Raw genomic sequence first — 24,955 nt, 5'->3', positions numbered from 1 at the left:
TGGTTACGTGTCGGGCTGTGACCCCCAAGGACAGCAGTTCAAAACCTCCAGCAGCTCTGTGAGAGAAAGACAGGGCTTTCTACTCCCATAGAGAGCTACAGCCTGGGAAGCGCACGGGGTCGTGATGAATCAGTATTGATTCGAGGGCAGCCGACACTTTTTTTCTTTCCTTTTTAGTGTTTACAAGTGTAGAAAATCTGATCTTTCTCCCCCTGAATGGCTGGTAAGTTTGAACTGCTGACCTGGTGGTGAGCAGCCCAACACCTAACCCCCGATGTCATCAGGGCTTCTAAAAGCAGAAGTTCCTATTTGGGGTATGAGGCAGTGGACACGGTGCCACAGTTCTTGTGTCTGTGTCTGAAGTGTCTTAAAAAACAGAAGCTGTACAAAGTGACCTTTAGGCGAGTTCCTAGGTTGACTCTCCTTTGAAAGGTTTTGGAAGAGAGTTGGGGATCGCGAGTGGATTGAGACTGGCTGCTCACCCAGAGGCTGATAGCTAGTGCCTAATCGCCATGGAAGGAAAGCAGGCAGGCTGCTCGCATAAAGCTTCGAGTCAAGAAAGCCCTGTGAGTGGAAGGTAACAGAAGAAACCGGAGGCAGACCTTTCCGAAATTAGCATGGTCTTAATGTGAGTGCAAAAATAATGAGGTATATTCTAAAGCTTTAGATGGGACCCTATTCTCCGTTCGCCTTGTCTAAGGATGGAAACAGGGAGAGATGCCACTTAAACCCTTCAGAGTTATTCCTTACTGCCCTCTCTTTGTATGGAATTGTGTATGCCTTTGGGAAAATAGATTCCGAATAGTCAGAAACTTTTCTATGGTAAAAAGTCTGTGAGGTAAATAGATAAGAAGCATCTCTTTCTTTTCATTTTTATTCCCCAGCATAGATTAATGGAAAAGCTCTTGGTAAAGACTGACTTGTGAGTTGCAAGACTTGCTGTGGTGTTTGCCTCAGTTTAGTCACTGATCATGCAGTGATGCTGGTTGTGGGTGACATGATCCCTTTCCTCTGGCCTAACAACCAAGAGGTTCGTGGTTCAAATCCACTTTTGACTACCATCAACTCAATGCTCACTCATGGTGACTCCCTGGGAGTTTCTGAGACTGTGACTGTTTATGGGAGTAGAAAGCCCAGTCTTTCTCCCTCAGAACTATTGGTGGTTTCGAACTGCTGATCATGAGGATGAAAGTCCAACATGTAACCACTACACCACCAGGGCCCTTCAAATCCACCTACTGGCAAGAAAATCGAACACAGCTCTGCTCCACTCCATAACACGAAGGGCCACTATGAGTACGAATCAGTTATAGCAATGGATTATTTTGTATACAAAGAAGATAATAATAAACCCAACTACACACAAGTCTGCCTAGGGAGCTGGACTATTTTCTAATGGTTGCATTTCTGTTAAACTTCAAAGTGTGTCTGAAATCCCGCTCTCAGAAATCTCTCTCCAAAGAGACCAGCTACTGCGCAAGGCTGCCCCATCCTCACCGCAACATACATGGATGACGCTTTTGAAGAAGGAGCTGGAATTCCTGGGGGTGAGTGAGGCTCCTCCAGCCTTGACTGGAGCGACCTGGAAAGATTATGTGATTGTATAAGCCAAGTACCCCTCTTGGGTTGTAAAAGCACACTTTAGCGGTGGATAAAGAATTGGCACTAACTGGACACTTTGGAGAGGAGAGAAGCATTTCTTCATGAAACCTTTAAGCTCCTAGATGATGAATGATAAATAGGACTTGCCAACTCTGGTCAGCTCCTGGTCGGTTAATGGAATGTGCTAGTTCTAAGGATTCCGGATCGCTAGCTTCCCTTAGACAAATAATACAGGAGTGATGTCCATCCTGTCGCTGTAAAGAAATGTCCTCATCATCCTAGGACATGCCTATGTTAATTCTTTAAATGGCTGGGGGATACCAAAAGACCTCACCTTTAGATCCCTAGTTCCTGACACTAAAGTGACACCTCATATTTGACCTCAAGTGTAAGAAAATGGATTCAGGCTTGTGAAAATATCCCCATATTCCATAAAACCTAAACTTTGTTGTTGTTGTTGTTCACAGGTAACACAAATTCTGGTTGGTCTCTTATGCTTTTCCTTTGGAACAATTGCTTACTCTTTCATCAATATTTCAGAATTTGAAGGAAATATTTTTTCATCATTCAGAGCAGGGTACCCATTCTGGGGAGCAATATTTGTAAGTATATTTCTTTAAATTATTTGAAAGCTATCATTTCATGTAGATTTTATCTTACTCATATGTTATCAAAAGTATGGGGATCACATATATAAATAATACACACACACAAAGGGGGGCTCACAAAGCCAAGGAAAATTGAATAAAAAGGTAATAGAATTTTCTCATGGATTTTTGAATCCCCCTCATATACATGTATAAGGGGGCACTCCCCCCAAAAGGACACTTTTTCAAAGCTATGTATTTAAATTTTTTACAAAGAAAACCCCTGTCACTGTCAATGCACTCTCCATTACACTGAATACATTTGTCAAATCCGCAAGTCCGTTCTTGGAAACATTTTTCAAACTCATCTGTTTGGGTGGCTGACAGCACCTCCCTCGTTTTGCTTCATCTATTCTACATCATCACTATCCTTTCATGTCCCTCTGAATTCTCAGAACCAAAAGTAAGTTACATGGAGCGAGGTCAGGTGAGTAAAGTATGTGGGGCAAGAGAGGCATGCTGGTTGTTTGTTTTTTGCCAAAAACTAGTGCTCTGAGACAGTTGCGTGAGCAGGTGCGTTGTTGTGGTGGCAAAACCAATCCCCAGTCTGCCACCAATCAGGCCTTTTCGACCACACAATCTTTTCAGAACCTGTAAACAGAAAGCTCAATTAATGTTCTGACCTGGTGGAAGGAACTCCAAATGCACTATCCCCTCACATCAAGAAGAGCTTTTTCCTGTTTTGTTTTTTTTGGGGGGGAGGTACCTCCTCGTATATCATATACAATATTCATATACACTTACAATTGTGAGATTGGCATAGGCCTGTGGAACCTTTCCCTTAGTTGTAAACAGGGCCACTGTGAGTCAGAACCAACTTAACAGCACCTAAACATTACTTACCTAAAGAGAGCTGGCAAGCTCCCTCAGGGCTCGGTGGTTGAATCGCCTGTTGCTAACCCAAAGTTTGGCAGTTTGAATCCAACAGTGGCTTTGCTGAAGAGAAGGCCTGGTGACCTGTTGCTACAGAAATGACAGCCCAGGAGGTAAACCTTATGGGATAGTTCTGGTCTGTCATAGAGAGTCACTATGAGTAAATAATGATACACATGAGAATCCTCCTTATTGTAGTAGATTTCCTGTAGGTTAAACACACTAGCATGCTCTTATCAGATGAGAAATCGATGCTAATAACAGTTACATTGCCCAAGGGACTAATATAGTTCAATAGAAATGAAATAAATGTAGGGTTCTTAGAATCCAATTCTAAGCAATTGTCTCTAGCACTAGTCATCAATAAATTTATCTTATCGAAGGAAGGGAAAGGAGATTGGTGAGATGCAAGGAGCAAGGTTAACAGGCGTTTGGTAGACTGGGGTGTCATCCTATTGCTTCTGACCCATAGCAGGCTTATGCCCAACAGAAGGCAACCCTGCCCAGTCCTGCACCATCCTCACAATTGTTCCTGTGCTTTAGCTCACTGTTGCAGCTGGTGTGCCCTGGGAACTCTTTTTCATGGCATCTCTCTATTATTTCACTGTCTGGAAAATAGATGGCTTAAGGGGTTCACAAACACATATATAATTTGTATATATTTAAAGCATATGGTTTTGCGTATGTGCACATATGTGAAATTACCACCATATTAATATTGTAGATGAACACATCCATCAGCTCTCACATTTTTTTGTGCTACTTGATAATCCCCTCCTTCCTCCACTCTCTATCTTTAGGTAACTTGGGATCTCCCCTCCGCTACCATAGATTAGTTTACATTATCTAGAGCAGCAGTTCTTAACCTGTGGGTCGCGACCCCATTGGAGGTCAAGTGACCCTTTCACAGGGGTCGCCCAATTCATAGCAGTAGCAAAATTACAGTTATGAAGTAGCAACGAAAATAATTTTATGGTTGGGGGGAGTCACCACAACACGAGGAACTGTATTAAGGGGTCGTGGCATTAGGAAGGTTGAGAACCACTGATCTAGAGTTTTATATCCATGAGATTATACAAAATGTTCCCCTGAGTATTAATTATCGACATTCCACATAATCATTTTGCATTTGATCCACATGATTTTGTCTCTCCACCTTTCAGTCACCAGGATATGTTTTAATAGCTAAAATCATTACATTGGGTGGATGTCCTGCGACATACTTAGTACTCACACCACTTGATGAACACTCTCTTTGATGAACTGTTGCCACATTTTACTTGTGACACTTCACTTAGTGGTCACCCATTGGACTCATTAGGTGTCCATCAATCCACCTGAGTCTTTAAGAGATTATTTTGAATTTAGATTATTAATGTATCTTTCCACTAAATCTTCAATTATGTCGATTTTTATAATTAATATAAGGCTATGGAATTCCTAGGTGAAAAGACAGTTGACATGCTTGGTTATTAATGCAAAGGTCAGTGGTTCAATTCCACCCAGAGACACTGTAAGAAAGGCCTGGCCATCTAGTTTCAAAGGATTACAGCCCCTGAAAACCCATGAGCATGTTTTATTCTATCACTCACGGTGTTGGTGTGAGTCAGAATCAACTCAATAGCAACTGGTTTGGTTTTTGTATATGATTAATAATATGCTAGACACTATATCCATATACCAAGGACACATGTTTCTTGCCCAAAGGAGCTGCTAGCCTAAGCAGTGGGTGTACATATACATAAATAGTTGCAATAAAGTGAGAATCATGCCCCATTTCATGCAAGACCTTGATATTCCTTGAGTGATCCATAGATGGGCACTCTCAGTGGCACCTGGTAGCATAAGAGAAATACAATCACCAACCCAAAAATATAATAAATATCATTGAATTGGGCATGTGGAAACTATTGAATTGATGTATGTTTTGCTATGCATATTGTCAGCAACAACATTTAGTAAAGCGTAAGTATGTGATATATGTCCATGTATATATCACACACACATATATGACCTGGTAGCTCTGTGGATTAAAAGTTGAGATGCTAACTACATGATGGTTCAGACCCATTAGCTGCTCCTTCAGAAAAAGATGAGGCTGCCTGTTGCCATAAAGATCGGTGGTCTTAGAAACCCTGTCTAGGCTGGCTATGAGTCAGAATTAGGTGGTGGCAGTGGATGTATATATACAGTGGAGGTCTGCAGTTTAGTCAGACCTCCAGGCAATTCATGTGAACATTTAACTTCGAGAGCAGCTCTCTTGGAACGAAGTTTGAGGGAGTAGGTATGAGGCTCCCTGGGAGCCCTAACGAAGAGCTTTATAGAGGGCTCAATAGTTCCCCTAATGCTCGAAGAATAGAAGTGAAGATGGATAATAGAGAATTGTGGAGGTTCACTGTGGCCTTTCCCCTCCTTTTGTACAGTTTGGCATTTCTGGACTTTTGTCAATTATATGCGAAAGGAAAACCACAACCTATCTGGTGAGTTGCAAGTCTTTGTTAATCCTTGAGAAGGTAAGCAAAACGGAATCTGGGGGCTTTCGCTAGCAACACGTTCACAGTTCTATATTGTTATTGGCTGTGGGCATGGGAAGAGCCCTGGGGAATGCAGTGGTCAAAGAGTCTGACTGCTAGATGAAGACTGGCGTTCTGAACCCACCAGTCTCTCTATGGGAGAAAGACGGGGCAGTCTGCTCCGGTGCGGACTTACAGTCGTCGAAACCCAAGGACAGTTGGAATCTGTCTTGCAGGGTCCATATGAATTGGAATGGACTCCACAGCAGGGCGTACGTAGGGGAGGCAGGCATTGACAAAATGGCTGTAACTTAGGGCTCAAACTAACAAAGGTTTTTGAAGATAGTGCAGGACCAGACAAGGATTCATCGCGATGTACTTAGGATCGCTCTGAGTCCAACGGACTCAATGTCCTCCAACAGAAACATTCTGTGCAGAATGCCCTTTGCTGCAGAAATGAAATGTAAGCAAGAAAACAGAAATGCAATATAATCGACTAAGGAAGAGTAAAATATCACTCCCTTGATAACTAACCTGGTTATTATTATGGCTAATAAATGTCCCCACACCCATCTTGACCTTGTGTCCTACATGATCACATGAATAACTTATCTCCAAAAAAGAAGCTGATTTCGGAAGAGACTATGAGTGTACATGTGGTTCTTCTTGAATGCCACCCAGCATGCCAACCCTTATCTGGATTTCCTAAGTGGGTCAGGTTATTGGGACTGATCCTACTGGAGGTGATGATAGGAGGAAATTTTTTTTGACTTTTTACTATATGTTCTATTTATTTATTTAAAAAATCATTTTATTGGGGCTCGTACAACTCTTATCACAATCCATACATCTATCCATTGTGTTAAGCACATTTGTACATTTGTTGCCATCAAAATTCTCAAAACATTTACTTTCTACTTGAGCCCTTGATATCAGCTCCTCATTGTCCCTCTCCTTCCCCGCTCCCCTCCTTCATGAACCCTTGATAATTTATAAATTATTAATATATTGTCATATCTTACACTCTCCAATGTCTCCCTTCACCCACTCTTTTGTTGTCAGTCCCTCAGGGAGGAGGTTATATGTAAATCCTTGTGATTGGTTCCCTCTTTCTCCCTCACCTTCCCTCCACCCTCCCAGTATCGCCACTCTCATCACTGGTCCTGAAGGGTCCATCTGTCCTGGATTCCCTGTGTTTCCTGTTCCTATCTGTACCCGTGTCCATGCTCTGATTTGGTAGGATTTGTAAGGTAGAATTGGGATCATGATAGTGGGGGGAGGGAGGAAGCATTTAAGAACTAGAGGAACTTTGTATGTTTCATCTTTGCTACGCTGCCCCCTGGCTATAAGAGGAATTGTTGTCAAAGCAGAACATGTCAAAGCGTTCTTCAGCCGGCGCAGGCTGGAACCTGTCCCTGAAATATTGTTAGGTGTCCTTGAGTCCGTTCCGACTCCCAGTGACCCTGTCTGTGTTCCTCAGAAGGAGTCCCTGCTTGGTCCTACCCCATCCTGACAATTGTTCTTACGTCTGAGCCCATTATTTAGCCACTGGGTCAATCCTTCTGGTGGAGGCTCTTCCTCTTTCTCGTTATCCCCCACTCTATCAAGCATGGTGTCGTGGAAATACAAGTGGCTTATTGAGCACCCCGTCAAATGCAGGGCCAGCTAACACTGTTTTTCTCTTCCCTCAGGTGCAAGGCAGACTGGGAACCAACATTGTCAGCACTATAGCGGCAGGGACAGGGATCTTCATCCTCATCATCAACCTAAAGGCCAGCTGGTCTTACCTCTACGGCTGCCCAGAGGCTGATGAGAATGACACTTGCTTTGCAGCCTCTTTTTCCACGGTAAGATTTTCGCGCATGAAGATTGAGCCGCTGCATTCAAAGGCCCTCTTTGCCTCTTCCAACAGTTTCTCATAATCTCAACCATGCAGCATCATGTTTGGTAGGTCAATGCTGTCTGGAGAGATAGGCCAGGCTGAGAAAGTTGTGGTTCTCTGTTGTGAGTGCTGAACTATTTTAACTGCTAACCACGCAAGCATCTCCTAGTTCTCCCCACTGCGCTGAGTGGATGGTGGGTGAGAACAACTGTAGCCATGGGAAGGTCCTACTTTGGGGGCATCTCTTCTGCGCCTCTAATTGCCTTTTGTCACTTTTTAAAAAATCGTGAAATCATTTCAGATGTACACATAGCTGTAAAAATAGTACAAATTATTCCTATAGGTCCTACAGCTAAATCCCACAAACATTAATGTTTTACATTTCCATTGCTATTCTCTAGGATCCCTAGAAGCATAGTGGTTATGTGTTGGGCTGTCGACCACAAGGTTGGCAGTTCTAAACCACCAGCCACTGCTCAGGAGAAAGATGGGGCTTTCTATTCCGGTAAAAAGTTACAATCTTGGAAACGCAGGGGCAATCTACCCTGTTATATAGTGTTGCTACGAGTCAGCAGGGACTCAACAGCAGTGAGTTACTATTCTCTGCCTCATTCCAACATCACCCATTCTCCCAACAAAGTCCTTTTTGTTGCAAATGGACTCTTTCCAGGCCCAAGAACCCATGTGGCTTTTCCTTCTCATCCACTTATTTAGCTTTCGGTGTTGTAAAATAAATGAGGGCTGTAGATATTCAGAGAGCACAGCATTTTCTAACTGCCTTTTGTTGTGGTGGTGGATGGTCAACAGGAATTTGTGGCCATGCTCCTGTTCCTCACCATCTTGGAGCTTTGCTGTACCGTGTCTACTATTATCTATGGCATTGGAGACTTATTCAAGCAAGATATGGTAAGTAGAAGATTGATACTAATTACAAGTTAAAGTAAATTCCTTCCCCTTCACCTTAAATTAGCGGTAGCTTTCATCTCCGGGCTGTTCTTCCAGAAAACTGTCTCTCAGTAAATCAGTTTCCGAGTCTCGTATTTTAAACCTCATCTTACACTCACAAGTGGCACCAATCTCCTGGTATATCCCAGACTGATATGGGGCTGGAATAGGATCTTTACACTTTTGGAAAATTCAGATGTCTCTCGCCATGTTCTGAGCATGAAAGATGAATGTGCAGGTAATGTTGTGATGGAACTATTCAAGTACTTGGACTTAAATTTCCAAGGATAGCTCCTTTAAAGTCATTCCTAGTCCCTTTCTACCCCCCACCCCTTGATTTTTACCTTTCCACTGTCTCTTAAATCTCCCCTTTAACTCACGACAAAACCCAAATCCCAAACCAAACCAGTTACCATCGAGTCAATTTTAACCCACAGTGACCCCATGTGTGTTAGGGCAGAACTGTGCACCACTGTTGTTGTTTTTTATCAGTTTTATTAGCACTTTATCCACATATCATATAATTCAATAATTCAATCATATCAAGAAGAGTTTTACTATTATCATCATCTTCAATTCTAGAACATTTTCTTCTTCCTTTCAGTCATTAGCATTCATGAATTTATTTATTTTTCTAATTGTGGCAAAAATACACACAACAGAACATTCTCCAATTTCACAACTTTTGTTTGTATAATTCAGTGTCATCGATTATACTCTTCATGCTATACAGCCATAATTGATATCTTTTTCTAAATTATTCCACTGCCATTGACATAAATTCAGTGTTGCCTATACAATAGCTCTTACCCTTTGCCTCTGGTAGCCATTGTACAAGTTTTTTCCTCCATTGTTTTCCTGATATAGTATTCACATGTATACTTCCATGGTTAAATCACTTTTAAGATGATTTGTATAATCACAATCAGCCCTATTGTTACCTCCCACATTCATTGTTTGCTCCCCAAATCCCCTCATCCTCCCTATCTTGCACCCCCCACTTTCGATCCCCTATAAACTCTCGCTTCAGTTATTATCTCTATGCATCTTATCTTTCTGTGTTTCACAAACTGGGAAGCCCAACAGACACAAGTAAAACCAAAATAAAGTGGTAAGGATAAAATGATAATTATGTAAATTAAAATACAAAAAATGAGTAAGAACAAAAAAAAGACCATCATTGGTATTTAAAATCCAGGGGAAATTTTTTGTCATGGAACAAGCAAGAAATACTTGCACCTAGAACAAATTCAGGTTGGACCAAGAGGGAGGTCAACTGACCAAATATCAAGTTTGATCCAGCATAATCAAGTTTACAATGATCTGATAGTAGAGCTGTTTGAGACCTTTGCCTGTGGCTAGAGGGGATCTACCAGTGGCTTCATCTGACTAGAATACTCTGCCAGATGGGTTTTGGACTCCCACTGTCCTCCATAGTCTTCTACAAATTGGTTCTTCACAATTTAAACTTTGATACATTTTCCTTCACCATATTTGGATTCTATTATTGTCATCTTGGATCACAGCTGGTGTGCTTCTTCCATGTGGCCTTAGTTGACTCCTCACTTAGATGGTTGCTTGTGTGAGTCCAAGTCTTTAACGCCCCAGACACTATTCCAATTGATAGCCGGGCACCATCTACCTTCTTCACCACACCTTGTTGTAGTAACCTTATCTTCAGTGATCATTTCATGAAGGTGAGTATTGAGCAGGGCCATGTTATCAGAAATAATTGTTCTTGGAACAGTGCTAGAGTTAAGTGAGAGTCCAGAATCCATCTGCTTGTCACCAGGATATACATGGCTCAGGTTTTCTCTTGCAGTTGAATGACGTCAAATTCAACCCCTCATAAGACCAACTACAGCAACAAAAACAACAAACTAACCAGCAAACAAGCAAACAAAGAAACAAAAAACAAACAAAAGACAGGACAACAAAATGCCATAGAAACAAAAAAGTAAAACAATGTCAATCATCCCCTTGGGGTATAAGGCAGCTGACTAATAATATTGTCAATTTTCCCAAAGACACAGCCCTCTGGACACTGTGGGCTTAGGAAGTCTGTGTAAGTACAATTTCACCTTGGGCTGCAACTCATGTGTTGTTGCCCTGCACAGTTCGATCTTCCAGTCAATTGAACTCTGTTTATCCGAAGCATGGGGATTCGTGCCAACGGGAAATTTCCTGCATCAATTCTTAGATGTGCAGATCCATGCCCAACAGATCAAAGCTTGCCATATCACTGCAAGGGGGGCATCAAGAGACTAAATATATGGTGATTCTGGGTCCTTTTCCACTGCTCACCCACCAAGCCAGGGGTTCCCCCCAAGGTCCAATGACCACCACTTCCACAGCCCCAGGGCTGCCTGTCTCGGCTTCCTCTCCTCTCTGGGTACCCAAGTACTAAGTCACCATTGGGGTTTTAACTGATTTTCCAGAAGCAGACCATTAGACTTTTATTCTAAAGCACTTCTTGGTGAACTTGAGCGTAAAATCTTTTGGCTAGCCCTTGCACACTCCCCACTTTACCACCCAGGGACTCCTAACTTGTGATCCTTTTGGGTGCGGTTGAGTTGATTCTGAGTTACAACAATATGTGACAGACTAGAACTGCCCAGAGCATTTCCTGCACTTTAATACACATGGAAGACGATCACCAGATCTTTCTCCCACAGAGGTGCTGAGTAAGTTCGAATGGCCAACATGTCAATCCTGTGGCAAGCACTTAACTATGGAACCACCAGGGATCCTCTCACGGATGTCTACCACTTGCCTTCCCTACGCATTATACTTATTTATTATTAAAAGACCATTTTATCAGGGGCTCTTACAGCTCTTAAAACATTCTACTTTAAAAAAAAAACATTTTATTAGGGGCTTATACAACATTCTACTTTTCATTTATTTATTTATTTAAAACATTTTATTAGGGGCTCACAATCCATACACATACATACATCAATTGTATAAAGCACATCCGTACATTCTTTGCCCTAATCACTCTCAAAACATTTGCTCTCCACTTAAGTCCTCTGCATCAGGTCCTCTTTTTTTTTTTTCTCTCCTCCTTCCCATCCCTCATGAGCCCTTGATAATCCACAGATTGTTATTTTGTCATATCTTGCCCTATCCGGAGTCTCCCTTCCCCACCCCTTCTCTACCGTCTTTCTTCCAGGGAGGAGGTCACATGTGGACCCTTTTAATCAGTTCCCCATTTCCAACCCACTCACCCTCCACTCTCCCAGCCTCGCCCCTCACACCCCTGGTCCTGAAGGTATCGTCCACCCTGGATTCCCTGTGCCTCCAGCTCCCATATGCACCAGTGTACAATCTCTTCCCTATCCAGTCTTGCAAGGTAGAATTCAGATCATGGTAGTTGGGGTGAGGAAGCATCCATGATCTGGGGGAAAGCTGTGTTCTTCATCGGTACTACATTGCACCCTGACTGACCCGTCTCCTCTCCTAAACCCCTCTGTGAGGGGATCTCCAGTGGTCGACACTTGGGCCTTGGGTCTCCACTCTGCACTTCCCCCTTCATTCACTATGGTATATATGTATATGTATATATATATACACACACATACACACACGCACATATACATACGTACACACATACATATATACACACATATACATACACACACATATATATACATATATATATTCTTTGTTTTTTGCATGATGCTTTATACCTGGTCCCTTTGGCACCTCGTGATCACATCGGCTGGTGTGCTTCTTCCATATGGGCTTTATTGCTTCTGAGCTAGATGGCCACTTGTTCACCTTCAAACCTTTAAGACCCCAGACACTACCTCTTTTGATAGCCGGGCACCATCAGCTTTCCTCGCCACATTTGCTTATGTACCCGTTTGTCTTCGGCGATCATATCATGGAGGTGTGCAGCCAATGATATGATTTTTTGTTCTTTGATGCCTGATAACTGATCCCTTTGGGACCATGCGATCATACAGGTTGGAGTGTTCTTCCATGTGGGCTTTGTTGCTTCTGAGCTAGATGGCCGCTTGTTTATCTTCAAGCCTTTAAGACCCCAGTCACTATCTCTTTTGATAGCCGGGCACCATCAGCTTTCTTCACCACATTTACTTGTTCACCCACTTTGGTTTCAGCAGTTGTGTCGGGAAAGTGAGCATCATAGAGTGCAAATTTAATAAAAGAAATTATTCATGCATTGAGGGAATGCTTGAGTAGAGGCCCAAGGTCCTTCTGCCACCTTAATACTAAACCTATAAATATAGACACATAGATCTATTTCCCCATCCTCATATATATATGTACATGTACATGTCTTAGTCTAGACCTCCACAAATGCCCCTTGACTCCCAGCTCCTTCCTCCATCTCCCTCGACTTTCCTCCTGCCCCACCACCATGCTCCGTCCCCACCTGGGCTACAGCTATACCTCTTCTCTATGCAACCTTACCCTTGCTCGTTCCCCACCATGCCTGCCACTCCCCCCTCACTACCATTTTGGGTCCCACTATGAGAAATGATGCCCCTCAGTGACTAAGGGCGATACAGGGGACAGCACCAGAGACACAGTGTGGGAATTGCACCTGACCTGATCCCACCACACCAAGGCAAAGCACTGGGGGAGTGCAGCAGAACAGCAAGGGAATGGAGTGGCAAGGTCCCCAGGGAATGCTGAAAGTGGGCCTTGGGGCCAGGGCGTGGTGCCCCAACAGACTGGACTGGAAAATGCTCCTAAGGGCCACCAAAGATCCTTGAACGAACTACAAGCTTTTCTTTTGTGAAGTGTTTTGTTTTGTTCTTTGTCAGTGGTTTGTTTTTGTTGTTTTGTTGTCTGGATGTATACTGTTGCTCTGTTTTCCTCTGTCTTGTTTTCGTGCATGTTAGTATCTCCACAGGTCTGTCTGAATAGGACAGACTAGATGAACTATCTGGAGGAAAAACAACGGGACTGACAGTTCCGGGGGGACTTGGGGTGGGGGAGGGGGGTAAGAAGTGGTGTTAACAAACACAGGGGCAAGGGAACAACATTCTACTTTTTATATGTGAAAAAAAAACCACTCTGTTTAGTCTTTTCCTTAGGCTTCACTTTTCCTCTAAGTCAAGTACACCTATTTTTTGGACTTGTTATTGCAGACAAGAGCAGAGCCTTATTCACCGTGCCAGTCAGGGACTGCCAACTGTACCTTAACTACTGCTCCAATACTGTTCATCAAGAGCTTAAACAAGAATGTTTGGAGTTGTCTGAAGAGAGGGCAACCAACCAGCAGTGACAGCAATATAAGACAGAGGCAGTATAAGGAGGGGACTAGAGAAAACCTGAACTATACATTGAATCCTGAAGCAGAAGTAAAGCTTAGGGGGACTTAAGGGGAATACAAATAAGGTAGGAAGGTGTGTGAAGGAGTACGAAATGTAGAACATCAAAATGATGAGAGGAGATTAACAAACATCATTCAGTGAAAATCTGAGAGAAATTTTACAAAGTTTTATATCAGGATTAACCTTCTTAGGTCATTCTGCATCACTCTCTACCTATTTGATACGATACTTTATTCCTAACGGTGAGTTTATCATTTCATCTTTCTTCCTGTACCTCAAAGATGGATTGCTTTGCCAAGGACATTTCAAAAGCAATAACCTTAAAAAATTTTTATTAAGCTATAATTAATATATCACACTATTCAATAGTTCAATGATATAAAGGAGAGCTGTGTAATCATCACCCCACTCAACTTTGGGATCTTTTCTGTCTTTTGCACACTGATGTTGACTCCCAGGAACTCCCTCTCCCTTTCCATGACTCCAAACAACCATCTCTTCCATTACCATCTCCCTAATTCCACCCAGCCCAGTTTCCTTACAGAGTTAAATCTACAAGACAGACAGCACACCACAAACCAGGTCCATCCACAGTGACCATATGCAAACTATAAAGACCTCAACCCAAGATAAAGCAGAGGCTATTAAACATTTGGAATAATTTCACATCGTGTCCCTAAGGAAATCAAAGCACGCGTTGCTACATCTAGTCTAACTACAGTTGCTGAAATCCCCTTTACAATGGTCTTTGTCTGACATTTATGCACAAGATCCGATCAGATGGATTCCACAGAGAAACCCTAAGGGGGGAGATCATGAAGAGAGAGCCAAGTTTGGATCAGTAACCTAAGAGCTTCAGGAGTTGCCCAGTTACATGTGGGGTAAAACTAGCGCTTCCCCTCTGGAATCATAGCAGCCAAAGGAAACTTCTGTCCTAAGACTAAAGGCATGCCTTCTTCCCTCAAGTTTTGTTATAGGTGTCGTTGTGTGTCCCTGAGTAGATTCGGACTAACAGTGACCCTATGGACACAATAGAATCAGTGGTTTCACTAATGTCTGTGTGAGACAGTGAGATAATGTATGGTATCATCTTTCCTCCCATAGTAATATCACTCCTCCTTAGTAATTACCAATTTTAATCATAGAAAAATATGTGACACAGTCATAAAATTGCTCGACTGCAATATTTCTTAGAGTGTACAAACAGTAATAGCTGAAGTGATTTATAAAATAGTTCTACCTTAAATTACAACATTATTAGTGAAACTATTATTGGTAAATGAGCAGATTTTTTCTTTAATTGTTATTTAATTCTCAAAAAAGTTATTGATATGGTTTCACAACACGAATTGCTCCAATAGTGTAGCTAAAACACTAGAAAATTTGACAAAATCAGTGGCTGTAAAAAAACAACAGCAAGGGAAACAACAGTGCATACCTGTGCGAGGGCAGATGAAGCCACGTGATTTGACGTGTCATTGTAATTGGTAACACGGATAGCTCTGACAGAAATGCATTAAGCCAAAAGCATGGCTATCTGGTACATTCTGACTCTTAGCCTCCCATAAGACATGGTAGATCTGCCCTGTGAGTTTAGAGATGGTACCTCTTTGCAGGATTAGAAAGCCCTATCTTTCTCCCATGGAGTGGCTGGTAGTTTCAAACTGCTGAATTTCTGGTTAGCTGCTCAATGCATAAAATCCCTGGAGCCTTGATGGCTTACTGTCTAACCTGTTGAGATGACCACAAAGTCAGTCGTTGGAAACCACCAGCTGTACCATGGGAACAAGACGAGGCTGTCTCTTTTAAAGTCTCAGGAACCTTCAGGGACAGCTCTACGCTGTCCTATAGGGAATCCACTATGTGTGGGAATCCGCTGAATGGCAGCGAGGATCTCCTTAGAGGGGTAAAAAGTGAATTAGCACAGAGTCTTAAGTATATTGATACAAATAAGGAGGAGGAAGATGAGGTTTTCTACTCCCTTACAGAGCTCGTTCCCGTCTTGGAAATTCACAAGGGTGGCTATACCCTGTCGCGATGACTCAATGGGAGGGAAATTTTTGGAACTGACTCAATGGGAGTACATTTTTTTAAAAGCTGGGTTTAAGGGGAAAAAAATCAAACTACAGAGATATTTTTATAAGAAATAATATATATCTGCTAAAACATGGGACAGAAATTTTAGTGACAGTCTCACTTGTGGGGTCTGCACCCTCCACTTCCTCTAGTAACGCCGTTGAATCGAACTGCCCCACGGGATGTCCAAGGCTATCATTTTTACAGAAACTAGCTGCTATATCTCTCTTCTGCAGAAGAGTTGGTGGCTTCAAATTGCAGGCCATTTGCCCAGTAGCTAAATGCTTAACCACCGCAACACCAGGGCTCCCACTTTGTCATACAAAAAATAATAGAAATCACACTCACTGGCATCAATCAAGTCTGATTCATGGCCACTCTACAGGGAAATAAAATGATCAACCAATTATACTTGTGTGGATCATACAAAGATACTGTAAGCGTTGGAGCCAGAGCAGTGATGCATGAATAAGCAATAGAATCTGCAAGGTCGCCATAAAAATTCTGATTTTATGACGTTGTATGTATAAGATGGCAATTACTGCTCAAGCCCTGTCCACCAAATTTAAAAGTGAGTGGGCCAGATTTGGTGCCGGTTCTTACAGTGTTCAGGAGAGGAAACGCATGACCCAATGAAAACAGCACAATGTTCTATGTGTTACTATGGTAACATCGTTCTTTAATCCCACTTTTTCTCACAAGACCAGGTAGTTGTGAAAAGAAAAGGACAATAAAAAAATTAAAAATAGAATAGGTATATGCACACTAATAGTCACTGCAGCATTATAACAATGGCAAAAATATGGAAGTGTCCATTAACATATGAATAGACAGACTATGGTATGTACACACAATGGAATACTATGCAACAATAAAGAACAACGACAAATCCAAAAAGAAAAGAAAAGGACAAATCATATTATTGTCATTCCTTGAACGTGTGTGTGTGTGTGTACTGAATTGTGATAGCATAATTAAAAACTCCTCCTCATATATATGAGTTGAATTTGAATTTTAAAAGTTAATTCTGAGACACTCTATATCAGTTAGTATTTGATACATGCTTATCTATCAATCTTCCATATGGAATGTATTCTCTTAAGCATTCAATTTGATCACCCTTTTGTGTTCATACTCTTCCAAAGATAAATAGGACAGCAGATACAAGTTGATTACTGTTGTCTTATCAAGCTGTTATTGATTGATATAATTGCTTTTGGGTCCAGTTGGTCACTTGGGTCCACTTGGTTACCAATCTGGCTTGGTTTCCTGGAAACGAAGGCAATAATTAGTGTGTAATAAGGGAAATAGATTCAGAAACACCACACAAATGAGATAAATCCTTTAATCATGTCTCCTGGTGATGGAAAAGTCTTTCCCATTGACGGAGTTTTTTTTTCTTTGTCAGGTTCCAGAAGATCGTGTTTATGAAGATTTAAACATATATTCTCCAATTTACAGTGAGTTGGAAGAAAATGTGGAAACACGTCCTCCTGCTGATTCATAAGAATTGGAACGTACTGATTGACAGTAGAGAGTCCATAAAGCTAAGGTCTTTGCTTAAGGGACAATTGAAAAATTTGTATTTTCTCCACAAATTTGCCAGTTTGCATTATGACTTATTCCCCAGATGGTAATAAGTAAAATGTTGTTATCCCAGTGTGTATTCTCTCTTTTTCAGTGACTCCGCTGGTTTCATTGAGGCGATTCCAATTCACAGCCACTCCATATGTGCCCATGTATAACTGTAGTGCTCCTTATTGGTTCAATGTCTGATTTTCCGGAAGCAGCTTGCCAGGCTGTTTGAGTTTGGCTGCTCTATGCTCTTACTTTCTATTGCTCTCTCTCACTCATCCCTTCTGGGAAGTTAACTTTTAAAAACTTGCAACACATTGTATACTGGTAGCTGTTCGAATAAGGAAAATAAGGAGGTGGGTGGGTAGAGAGTTGAGTTAAATATGGACATGTGGATAAGAAGTGGTCCTTAATTCCTTTTAGAGTCACAGTAGTAATAGATAGCCATGGCCTATGTCCTTCTACTAGACTGCATGCTCCTGAAGAGTTAGCTCCATTCAGCAAATATTTACTAAGAGCTGATGAAGTGCTTGAAATCATCCACATTAAGCTTCTTCACAGTGTGCATTCTGATGTTTCACACATAGTAGGGCTCACGGATATAGGGCTTGAGTTCACAACACATGGGTCTATTCCAAACAAAACATTAAATAAGTGGGTGCTGGAAGACAAGTTCTACCAGTAATATATTTGTCATAATATTGCTAGAATGCCTTTCAAATAAAGGTCCATATGCACAAATGTGCTTGATATAATTGATGCATGGATTATTATAAGAGCTGTAAGATCCCCCAATAACATGATATCTATCTATCTATCTATCTATCTATCTATCTATCTATCTATCTATCTATCTATCATCTATCTAATCAACATAATGACTTCCAAGGGGATCTGCTGTGCCAGTTCAAAGCAAGATAGCTAGACCAGTTCAGAAACTTACGGTGATTATTACTTTTTAATTCCAAAGGGATAATATTGATAGATTTTATCCAAGGACATAGGAAAATCCCGGGGGCTTATGATGAGGAAGTTTTAAGAAAATTTAAAACTACGTGAATGAGAAAAAAATACAGGAAATTTGCAATGAGCTTCCCCCTCCACACCCAACATAACAATGCACTTACTAATTCTTTGAGGGTAACAAGGGATTTCCTTTGAAACTTTATTGTGAAGCCTTACCCCATCTCCCCTACAGCCCTGATCTTGCCCCTTCAAAGTTCTGTCTGCTATACAGACTCAGGGAATATTTAAAAATAACATGTTTTGAATCCCTTGGGGATGGCCAAACTGCCATTTTGACATGGTTTAAATTGAAGAGTGCAGAATTCTTTAAGGACGGATAAGAGGCATGGACACACCACCTTAAGAAGTATCTCAACTTAGATGGAGGATATTGAGAAGCAATAACTTTCCATTTTGATATTTTTGTTTTATAAAGATTTCTATGATTTTCTAGTAATACATTTTGACTTATCCTCCTCTTTAAGTGGTTGGATGAAGATTCAGGGAGATATACTACCAGGGCAGGTTAGAGGTAGACTGAAATAGGAGAAAGAAAAGATTGTGAAGGGAATTTGAAGGCAGTAATGAGGAAAACTTAGAAGCGATTAGGATTAGAGGGAGTCAGATGGAAACTTGACTAAAAGTTCTTCAAAAAGTTTCTGTTGTTGTTAAGTACCATCAAGTCAGTTCCAAACCAGAGGAACCCTGTGCACAACAGAATGAAACACTGCCTGGTCCTGTGCCAGCCTCACAATTATTCCTATGGCTGCAGCCATGGTGTTAATCCAGCTCCATGAGGATCTTCCTCTCCTTCATTGTCCCTCTACTTTAGCAAATATGATGTCCTTTTCCAGGAAATTTGAATGAAAAAATAATGGCATTGTTCCATGGAAGTTTTGAAGCTTCCTTGTATTGAACGATTTGGGTAGTTCAATAGTAGGTTAGCAATGAATGCTTCTTGTATTTAATCGTATTATGTAGGGAAAGCCCAACATGTTGTATCAGAAATCTCACTGAATTTATGAAATAAGGATTTGAATTCACATCCCAGCACGGTTGTTTAATAGCTGAGTGAATTGTGGGAACCCCCCCCCCCACACACACACCATATGCTCATACAATGTAAATAGAAAGTTCTTTGGGAAAGGAAGGGATCATTGAATAAAATATATAATTTATGTGCACACACAAGCAATCTTTAAACATATATAACACTGAAATATGTTTTTAAAATATGTTTTACTCTAACCTTGAAGTTATCTACTCTTTAATCTGTCTTAAACTTTTTCTTTAGTACGTTTGTGTTTAACCATCATACACCAGAAGCCTGGATTGAAATATTCTGTCTCCTTTCGTGCTCACTTGACTTTTCTCCTTACTAAATCCCTGTCATAAATCCACCTTGCTCTTTAAGCTTTCTAGTTCAGATAATTCCTCTCCAGATCATTGGAATTACATAATAATAATAATAATCATGTGTGTACACCCATGTGTATTCACCCACACAGATAAGTATGTATCACTTATCCTATATATAACTTTTTATATGCAAATATTTTACATACCAATGATAATACATTTTTGGAGAGACAATAGCAAAGTGTCTCAAGAGTCTGTGTATTGCCTGAGTCACCAACACATTCCCTGACACTGCAGTGTTCAACAATGTTTGCAAATTGATTAGTAGATAATAGGGCAGTTTATTAAGCTACTCAGAATTCAATGAGATAGACAGGTGAACATAAAGTGATTATAAATGGGAAGCTTCATTTACTGCCAACACTTGGATTAATTTATTTTCAATTTTTGAAATAAAAATGTTCATATCCAAAGTTGACTGCAGAACAAAAAAATAAATCCTTTCCGTGTGAAGCTATTAAGCCAAGCCTGTATTCTTGAGCAGTGGTTGAGCACACCACTTTCACTAAAGACATTCTAGGTCAAACTCCTGAACCTGGTCTACTGGGGACTTTGGAAATAGAACCAGTTAAGCTTTGAAATCATATAACAGATTGCTCTTTCTCCTACTCAATGTTCATAGTAACCACATAGATTCATTGGCTATGTGCAGTACATATTGCAAACATTTTACTGATAGCTGTTCCTCTCTGCCTGCACCACCTGCCCACCTCAGGTGTACTCAGAGTGTGCACCTGGAATGATTTTCACACTATCATTAGCTCCAATTTATCTTTTGAATTTCAAATTTTAGGTAAACATTTCCTTGAAATTCACCTATCACACACTTGTTCATGCAGCCTTTATTTCTTGACCCATAATTATTTTACTCTCAGATACAATGTATTATCATTTCCTGTTGGTGTTGTTGTAAACCCCTTGCTGTACCCTCAATTACTGATACCTATGAAATAAATAGAAGTGATTTTATGTGACTTCTTGTCTGTGTTTATGAGGGCTGGGGACTGATCCAGGGAAAGAAAGAATCAAGACATGAATGTAATGATTCCAGGAATTAAGAATAGCTTTTACTTGAAGGCACATGATATCAAAGGTACAATCCTCCAAGTTCATTATCGGAACAGTAACATTGGTTCTGAATCCCCTGGCAGAAGCTGATCAAGAGTCTCTTTCTAAAAGTTTTCCGAGAAAACAATTGTCCAAGTTCTTTCTCTTATAGGAAAAATGGATTGACTAATCACAAGCACTGATAAAATGGAACACCATGTTAATAATTTCATCCTGATTTAGAATAAAACAATAAACAATAAAACTCTGAGAATGTAATTGTTTCACATAGTATTTCCTCTCAGAAACCTATGCTCACTGTGCAAATAATCCCACCGAGTTTATGTCATTGAAATAGTCTGGGACTCCTGAATCGATTTTGTTAGAGAACTTTAGGAGCATGTAGACTTTGAGAAACACTGAACCAAAGCAAATTGTAGTCACACAAGGTATTAGTTCTATGATTTTGTCCCACATCTTAATTTTATGTTAGTCATAATTTTCTTATCTATCGAATATGTGTGAGGGAGATAATGATAACTATATAAAATACATTGTATACATTCAAAGCTCAAGTAGCTAACTACCTAGAACAGTATATGGAACCCATTTGTGGGTTCATAAATATTGCTTTCTAATCCTGGACCTGAAATTAGGGCAAAGAAACACTTTGTCAACTTTTCAAAGAGCATTGAGAACATTCACCTGTGATCTTGTTATTTATGGTTGGAAAATGAGTCTGTCAAGTGTCCAGGGGTCTTGGAGAGTTAACCTCCCACCACCACCCACAAAACAAAACCCAGACCCAAACCCAAATCCAAATCCACTTCCATTTAATCTATCCTGGGAGGTAATTACTTGCAGTCTTCGGATAGAATATTTCTGGTTAACTAGACTGCAAGACTAAGATGCCCTGGTGGTGTAATTGGTTACAGGTCTGTTAATTAGCTGCAAGGTCAAAAGTTTGAGCCCACAAGCTACTTTTTAGGAAAATGATATATATCTACTTTTGAGTCATTCCAAACAATAGAACCCTATTTTGGATTTTTGAGACTGTGTATCTTTAAAGAATTAGGCAGCCTCATCTTTCTCCTGAGAAACAGCTGATGGATTTGAACTGCCAACCTTATGATTAGCAGCCCAACATTAATCTGGTTCACAGTAACACTAGTGAACAATGTTGTTGTGAAGTGATGTCGAGATGGTTCCTACTCATAGAAGCCCCCAGGTACAACAAATCAAAACACTGTTCAGTGCTGTGTCATCCTCACAATAGTTCTTTTATAAAATTTATTATTAACTGGGAGTTAATACATATATAATATCATTCCATAGTTCAATCATGTTAAGCAGTATTGTACAATTGCTACCAAAATCAGTTTCAAAACCTTCTTTTCCTTCCTGAGCTCCTTGGTATAATTTCCCTTTTACTTACTGAGGCAGTTAGTTTATTGTGCCAACCTGGCTGATAAACACATGTGGGGTTAATTGAAGGATGGAGGGATAAATGGCTTGGTGAGCCTCGCCTTTAGAGTTCTCGGGTCTCTTGTTTTCTGATGGTCAGACCAGGGTGCAGTTGCCTTAGCCAATTCCTGCTTTAGCTGGCAAGGCCACTTCCTGCAAGATATCCCCAAGGAGAATCCACATGAACCTACCCCGATGCAGTCCTGGGTGCTGGAGCAGCCACGTGGAGACCCCTGCCAGCACTGAGATGCTTACACATTCACTGATACGGCGTTCCTCCTGCAGTCGGCATCATAGTGTGTGTTTTGTGAGATGGAGGAGCAGTTTGTGGATTGGTGTTGGACATATGGGTTAATGTTGGACTTGTGGGCTTGATCAGCACTGGGTTGGGATGTTTTCTTAATGTGCACTTACCCTTTATATAAAACTCTCTCTTATAAATATGAGTTTCTGTGGATTAGTTTCTCTAATGTACCCAGAATAACACCCCACTCCCACTATGTACTCCCTGTCCCCCAAACCCTATTCTACTTGCTATCCCTATAATTTCATGAATCCTGGGTTTCAAATACTGAAAAAGAGAAAAACATATAGCACAACTTCAAGAGGGTGACCCCCCAATGACATAATACTTCTGAGATAAATCCTACCATATAAACAAACAAAAAAATTAAAAATATAGAAAATGTTGAAAACCAGATCAGGTCCAGTGTGCATCAGAGGGGGGATCAACTGACAAAGTTGTAACTATTCAAATCAGTTTTATCTTTTTGATCTTCTACACTTATCTCTCCAATGCACTCTGTTTCGTAACCACTTTCCTCCCATCTCCCAATTATGGATAGGAGATCACCGAAGGTTGATTTCCTATGTAGTTCCCACAAATTTATCTTGGATCCCACTGTTATCACTAGCCTTCTGTAAACCAGATCCCCACAATTTTAGGCTCTGATACTAATCCCGCCTTCAACTTGAGATTGTATGATGCATAACCCTTTGGGGACTGATGATGATGTGCCTCTTTCATGCGGACTTAGTTGTAAGTCCATTATTACAGCCACTGTGTGAATCTATTTTGTCAAGGTGAAAAACTTATTGAGAGTAGAATTGCCCAATATGGCTTCCAAGGCTGTAATGCTTACAACAGACTACCACACCTTTCTCCTGCAAAGTGGCTGGTGGATTCTGTGTCTTCCATTTGAGTTTTCTGGCTCTAATCTTTAGGGAAGCAGCCTGGACCAGAAGAAGAAAACGACTCATTGCTGAAAAGTCAATTCAACATCAGAACCAAGAGTGGGACTTCGATGGGAGGTGGTGAGACAGCCTGAAATCCAACTACATTTCACCTTCATGATCTCAAAATAACGGCCTCTACTCTACTTCAGCTTTCTAAGTCTTACACAATTCTTGCCACTGACAAACTATAACACAGAGCTACACATAAAAGGGATCTGGGAAACATGGCTCTCACAAATAAAGGGTTTATATTGAGGAGGACATAATAACACCACCAACACCAGGAAGCATTGAATGCGTATGACTAATAGGAAAAATAGGCACACATACTTATATTTAATAATGGGGTATAATATGAGTGTTTGGGTATATTTTCTATTCTAAAGTTCCATCCTCAACATATTTTTAACTTAAGTTGATGAAAGAGTTGAAAGACCAAATCTGTTTGGTACAACATAGAAGAAACTCATTGCCTCATGAATAAGTCTGCTTAATTTTCAGATGCAATTGATGAGCTCTGTGTACTCTCTAGAATAGAATCTGTCATAATGGATGATATTGATGTTACGATATTCAGAACAGAGGCAGAAATTTCTTCATATTCTATATTTTGCACACTAATGGTTCTATTTCCTTGATAATGGGCATGACTTAGATCCTTTTTATGTGAAGGTCTTACAGTCTAAGAAAATTATGAATTTTGATTGATTTGTGAACCTTTGCATAGCAATAATAGGTAATTAGATACAAAGACTGCATTGGGATTTCTAAAACTTATAGGAAAGAGGAGACAATAAAGTTAAAAGTAATTGAACTCTAGTCTTTAGAGGACTATAATTATACTACTTTCTTTATCCATAAACTCCTTATTTATAAAACAAACTCTTGATAAATACAAGGGTTACCCCCCAAATAATGGAAGAAAGCTCTGCTGGACAGAGCTTTCATAGCACAAATTTCCCCCCACTAGGGAAGCATCAAGCAACTTGCTCTGGGTTAGTGCAGCCAGTGGCAGCATCTGGGAAGGTTCTCTCTGGTCACAGTGAATTTTTGCATAAAAGCAGTTTCACTTAAACCTCGTTTATAGTGATGGCCAATTCAAGAGAACTGCATGTGGTTGTGAATTTTTGTTTCCTGCTTGGGGAAAACATCACAGAAACTGTTGTGAAGTTGAACACATCTTACAAGGACAGCGTTTTGGGAAAAACTCAAGTGTATGAGTGGTTTTCTCATTTTAAAAAAAAGGTGAAATATCAATTGATTACAAACCTCATTCTGGACATCAGTCAACTTCATGAATGGACGAAAATGTCAATTTGTGCATTTGGAGTTCTGCTCTACTGGGTCAGACTTTTCATCAAG

The 24,955-nt window shown here is 40.7% G+C and overlaps 1 protein-coding gene across 1 annotated transcript; it reads left to right on the top strand.

The window, feature by feature from the left end:
• The first annotated feature begins 512 nt into the window (after positions 1 to 512).
• On the top strand, positions 513 to 17,354 carry MS4A2 (membrane spanning 4-domains A2). Its single transcript, XM_075547568.1, has 7 exons — positions 513 to 577; positions 1,424 to 1,547; positions 2,070 to 2,204; positions 5,546 to 5,602; positions 7,327 to 7,482; positions 8,325 to 8,423; positions 17,256 to 17,354. Exons 1-7 carry the CDS (start codon positions 513 to 515, stop codon positions 17,352 to 17,354), a joined length of 735 nt encoding a protein of 244 aa, XP_075403683.1.
• The last annotated feature ends 7,601 nt before the right edge of the window (positions 17,355 to 24,955 follow it).

This window comes from Tenrec ecaudatus, chromosome 4 (genome assembly GCF_050624435.1).
Source record: "Tenrec ecaudatus isolate mTenEca1 chromosome 4, mTenEca1.hap1, whole genome shotgun sequence".
NCBI classification, from domain to species: domain Eukaryota; kingdom Metazoa; phylum Chordata; class Mammalia; order Afrosoricida; family Tenrecidae; genus Tenrec; species Tenrec ecaudatus.
This window is presented reverse-complemented; position numbering and strand designations above follow the sequence as displayed.

Coding starts and splice junctions, on each gene's coding strand:
- MS4A2 (XM_075547568.1), top strand. CDS start 513: ATGGAAGGAAAGCAGGCAGGCTGCTCGCATAAAGCTTCGAGTCAAGAA. Junction 5,603..7,326: donor GGAAAACCACAACCTATCTG/GTGAGTTGCAAG, acceptor CTCTTCCCTCAG/GTGCAAGGCAGACTGGGAAC. Junction 7,483..8,324: donor TTGCAGCCTCTTTTTCCACG/GTAAGATTTTCG, acceptor GATGGTCAACAG/GAATTTGTGGCCATGCTCCT.